Here is a 5597-nt window from a genome sequence, read left to right on the forward strand (position 1 = left end):
TTACAGAATTTGTAAAAATGACGTCATATTAACTTATTTTACAGGCCTGGGAACTTAGTAAAAAGATTTTTATATCTCCTTATGCTAGATCTAGATAATATATTTTGAATAAAATATTTAGTCATTATAATTCTCTGATCAATGGTTATCTAGTTACATTTAATTATGATGAATTCTTTTAAATTTATTTGTGTACTGAATATGATTATTGTCTAGATTTTAAAAAATATATAGTATAAAAAAATGAAAATCACAACATTACAACAAAATTTCAAATCCTCTTTTTTATTCAACTCTACCACATAAGGAATTCAAAATATCCAAGAAAATGTCTATTAGACTGTCTCAATAATCCAAATAAAAATAACTATGTTCAGAAAATGACCAAAGAAATAGAACAGATGGACACTTGTAAATATTAAATGAGTGACAATAATTTAAGCATAAGTGAAAATTCTTCATATCATAATATTGTTGTTCCAGGAAATCCAATTTTGTAAAAGAACTGTGGAGGAGGTGAAGAAGCAATACGCTAATATAAAGCAGAGAGGTAAAAAAGGATAATAAACAATCATAATTGCAAAAGGGAAAGTGACTGATTGGAAAATAACAATTAATAGAAGACATACCTTCACTGCCTTGTATAACAATTTCAAGTACAGACTGAAGGCCCATACACAATATAATTACAAATATTAATAAATTTAATATACAAATAATGAATGAAGTGAATGATACTTGACTTGTCATGAATATGTATGTTAATGATATGTACTTATTACAAAAAGTGATTCATAGTAGGTAATTTAATTTTGAAATTCCTATTATGATTTGGTTTTATGTCTTTGGCAATTCATAGCTAGTAGATTTTTCGAAATGTAAATGTAATATAGTCATAAATGCCAATATGACAGTGTTTTGTAAGATTCTTATGCTATTTCAGAAACATATCAATATATTGTATTCTTCATAGCAAAGGACAAAGCAGACGCAATACGCCGGCCGAAGACAGGTAGTGGACCGAAGCCCCCCTCACCCTCTCTACCAGAGGCTATGGTCCTAGGGGACTTAGCTGACAGGCCTACTCTACAAGGCCTGGTAGATGGCTTTGACTCCGAAGGTAAGTGATGCTATTTTAACATAATGGAACACTTTAAAATTCAAGGTCATAACGTTTTAATTGTTTGGAAAAAAAGGTTTCATAGGCACAATTGACTATACGCCTTGCCTTAAAAATTTGCAGTAATATCAAGAGTTGCCATTCTCATTAATTAAATTTTTCTCCATTTTGTGCATGACCGAGTGTCACATTGTGCTGAATTTATATCTTGTGATTTTGGTCATCTCATTTTATCAAATATCGATTATAGGGAAGTCGAAATGAATAATAAGTCTATTATTGCATCAAAAGCAATCTAAAGTGGGTATAAATGCACTAATATAGCCAATTGCATTTCGGAAAGTGTGCTCTTGTGCCCTTAATTAGTACACATGAAGGCTGATAAATAATTTTTAAGTTTTGAAGTCAAATCTGAGTAGTTATATTAAAATCATATGAGCCCATAAATAAATTGCCTGAGGATTAGGCAGATCACCAACTTGTTGAGTTGTATCTGTTACAGATTTCAGTAGTGTGATCAACTCCATGGCGATGGAGGGGAGTCTGCCCGAAGGTGAAGCTCACCTACCTGTCAGTCAGGAATGTATTCCCAGTGAGTATAAAAATCTTAATATATGTGCACAAAAAGCACTCTATTTAATATCATTAAAAAAAGATTTTTTCCAAAAATACCAGTAGACATCCAAATTGTTTACATTCTTTGATATCTTTTAAGTTTGGAAGTCTAAATAGATCAACAGGCTCTGCATGCTTAAAGATTGAGGATATAATGTCAAAATGTGTACTCTTTTTTAGATAAATAGGCAATGTCTGGTCTACAGTACTTGTAGATAGTATACCTGTCAATCATCAAAAAACAAATTCCAAATTTGTCATATTTGTTCCAGATCACACCTTGCCTGTTGATGTCCTCATTGACAATCAGGGTATGCTGCACATCCCCTCCACAACAACAACAACGAAATTGAGCAAGAAAAGAAAGTTACTCGATGATGAAGTGTCTGTTCTCCACGCAGAAAGAGACAAATACATTGCAGAATGTGAAAAGTTAAAGCAAGAAGCCATTTTTTTCAGAATTAAGGCTGAGGTGGAAGAACTGAAAAAAGAAAAATTACAATTGGAAATAATGAAGCTGAAATGTCAAAATGAGCAGTGATTTGTGATTACATAGAATCCAACTAGCATATTTGTACATGGAATATTTCACACAATGAAAATTTGTTTGTTCATTATGTTATATAAGAAATCATCATTTGAAGATAATTTGTACAATATTCAGGTGAAGTATGACTGACAAAGATAATTTCTAACATTTGTTCCACTCAGATCATCAGCAACTTGGAGAGTGAATTTATCATCATTACAATCATCGTAATCAACATTAATTACATCTTGGCGGTCAATGCCGATATTATGTAATATTACACTTGTAACAATTACGTTACATGCACTCTTGGGTGACATGCGCAAACCACTGTGCAGACAAGAAAATCTGCGCTTAAGGATTCGAATGTTTGCTCAATAAGAACTCTGGTTTTCGTTTGACTTCTGTTGAATTTTTCTTGAGCCCTGTTTGCTGGAGATAGATACGGTGTCATTAGGTAGGACTTGCATGGGTAGCCAGAGTCTCCCAGAAGTAAACCCTTGTAAGTACCTGAAATAGAAATGACAAATTACAAATGTCAAGTATTCTTTGCTTGTTATTTGTATATGATGTCAATTTGATTAAGTCATAGGCTGGAGAATGTATGTACAATGAACTGGAAAGGAGGTTAGGATATGGTGTTTTAGTATAGCTGGGTAATCATTATAATTCTATATCAAATAGTTAAATATGATTTAATTAGTATTTAGTGTTATTGGGTAGTTACACTAAGTCTTGTGTGAGTTGTTGGATTATTATGTACATAATCCTATGACATGTTAGGTTATGTGGACTGTAGTGCATATGTTAGGTGCATATTATTGTTGGTATGAGAAACACTGTGTGTGTGTGTGTAATATATATTGTATTTCATTGTGTTATGTTATTATTAGGTATTAAATACACTCATTGACCACTGGTGGCTTATCACTGTGTAGTACCTGCGTCTCTGAGACGAGGTTAATTTTATTCTTAGATTTTCATCTGTATGACTACAATTTGTGATATATGCTTAGATGTATATATATATTAAGTAAGCCTTGTTGTGTTCAGAAAATGTTAAATGTAATTGTATTTTTACTTAAAGATACTTGTTGCTGTACACCAGTAATTTGTTTATGTTTTGTTTCAAGGGTTTTGTCACAAGATCTACTGTGAGGGATCATCATATCCCAGACAATAAATCTCTAAACCCTTCACAAGTATTCGTCATTACTAAATCTTCACGAGATACCCCTGTTATATGAGTACATTCACAATGGCATTCACATGAAATTATTAAATGTATTCTCATCGCTGTTAATACTAGAGGTGTGATGATACATTATGCAGTGTCATATCCTGGATTGATATGATTGATAGAACAGTAACATAAATATCAATATAAGCAAAGTTTATACATACCATTTTCGAATGCCACACTGATTTGACTGTCCCGGAAAATTCTACTGTCATGCACACTTCCAGGCCATTTAGCCACACAGTTGGTAACTCTAAACTGTGCATCACAGATCATCTGCCACAAGAAAATAACAATTTGTTGAGTAAATGTAATATTTGGGTTGAATGTTAATTCCATAACATGTAGTAAAAGTAAACTAATGATTATATTTGATAATCAAAATTAGTTTTCATTTCCTATGATGTGAAAAATTACAATAAAATAATCATGAATTAATTTTGATACAAATTCATTACAATTTATTTTTAATATTCGGTTCTAGGAATATGAACAATTTTCAGTATGGAATATGTTTTTAACTTGAAGAATTTAAACACATGAACTCACCTGAACATTGAGTGAATGAAATCCCTTTCTGTTCACATAGTCACCTTCAGCTCTATTTGGGGCAATGATCCTTATGAACGTGCCATCAACACATCCCAATACGTTTGGAAACCCTACAAGGTGTAAACAATTATCTAAATTTAAGACTGAAATGATAACAATACCATAGGCAATATCTTTGCAATGTTTATAGATTTAAGAGGTGATTTTTTTATTCCGCTTCGCAGTTCAACTTTTATATTTTGAAACAGCATTTGGATTGATCTCCCTTTACATAACATCCGGTAAGGATTCTTAACCGTGGTTTTGATATTTACTGGCTAAGAAAAATAAAGATGTTTACCTGCAATCTTGTAAAACATGGACTTGCATGAGTCCGTGTCCACGGGCATCTTAATGTAGCGCTGTGCCAGGGGAACCAAAGCTCCGCAAAAGTCCCTGATTGACCGATACACCGACGATGCGGAAATGCTACGGTACGTATCGGCAATCAGGGAACAAAACCCACCGGTCGCCAGAAACCGGAGAGACGAGCACCTGCGTGAGAGGAGGCACGGGGCAGCTCCTAGCGGTCTCTCTCCTCAGCTGGCCAGCGACCAACGACACTATGAAAAGGATCGTTTCAGGTCGGAAACGATAGCGGGCAAACACCGATTCCTCAGACATGGTTTCAAGAGGGTTGCTACGGTCGATTAACCCTCTCGCCACTCTACACTTGTTTCTCCGACGGCGTTGTTGCCTTCTCCTGTACGCCATTTTCATCTCAACTAATGACTTAAGTTACCTACCTAGCAGACTCAAATATTTTGAGTTTTTAACTCAAGTTGAGTCGAAAAACAAACTGAGTTTTGTTTGAGAAATGCATTTTGCTGAGTTTTCTCAAATTTGAGTAAAAACTCAAACTTAAGTCAGAAAACAGACTTAAGTTTGTTTCGAGAAATCGGGGCCAGGTGTTCGCAAATGGATGACTTATTTTTATCAGGTGTTCGCGAATGGATGACTTATTTTACCAGGTGTTCGCGAATGGATCAGGTGGCGTTCGATTAAAGGTTAAACATGCATCGCACCACCGACAGAACCCGACCCTCACATAATGTTCATATAAAGATGCTTGTGCTTATCACCTGCTCCTGCTTCCTGCTATGCGATGACAGTCTCTCTTTTTTTATTAATTTCCCTCTTTAACAGACCAGTTCCAGCTGTTTCATGGTTCTACGATAATAGACAGTGACACACTAACAATGAAGTAGGTGTCTGAGAAAAACACAGGTACGAGGAAGTTCTGGAAATAGCAATGACGTGAAGGGTATGCAAAATTTATATCAAATGTCACATTTTAGACACTTTCTTTGTTACCTCTAATTGCGGAAGGTGAGACACGGTATGACACATATCTCCTCACACTTCAAATCTCTTAATAAATGGTTACTCATGAAAATCGATTTATAGTTGAGTCATTCTCAAAATTCATGTAGGCAAAAAATGCAAATTTGTTTTCTGGTTTTACTTTGAAATGTTGTTGATTACGTTTATAGTATTCTGAA

At 34.3% G+C, this 5597-nt stretch overlaps 1 protein-coding gene across 1 annotated transcript; it reads right to left on the reverse strand.

Annotated features, from left to right (window-relative positions):
* Positions 1 to 2215: 2215 nt before the first annotated feature.
* On the reverse strand, positions 2216 to 4445 carry LOC124276233 (putative nuclease HARBI1). The gene is given in 5 exon segments (XM_046711903.1): positions 2216 to 2628; positions 2631 to 2774; positions 3669 to 3780; positions 4054 to 4229; positions 4397 to 4445. Coding segments are annotated over 5 exon segments (714 nt in total). The 3' UTR covers positions 2216 to 2395.
* Between the last annotated feature and the right edge of the window lie 1152 nt (positions 4446 to 5597).

The sequence above is a fragment of the Haliotis rubra genome, unplaced genomic scaffold (genome assembly GCF_003918875.1).
Source record: "Haliotis rubra isolate DU_JTF1 unplaced genomic scaffold, ASM391887v1 Scf207, whole genome shotgun sequence".
Classification (NCBI taxonomy): Eukaryota; Metazoa; Mollusca; class Gastropoda; order Lepetellida; family Haliotidae; genus Haliotis; species Haliotis rubra.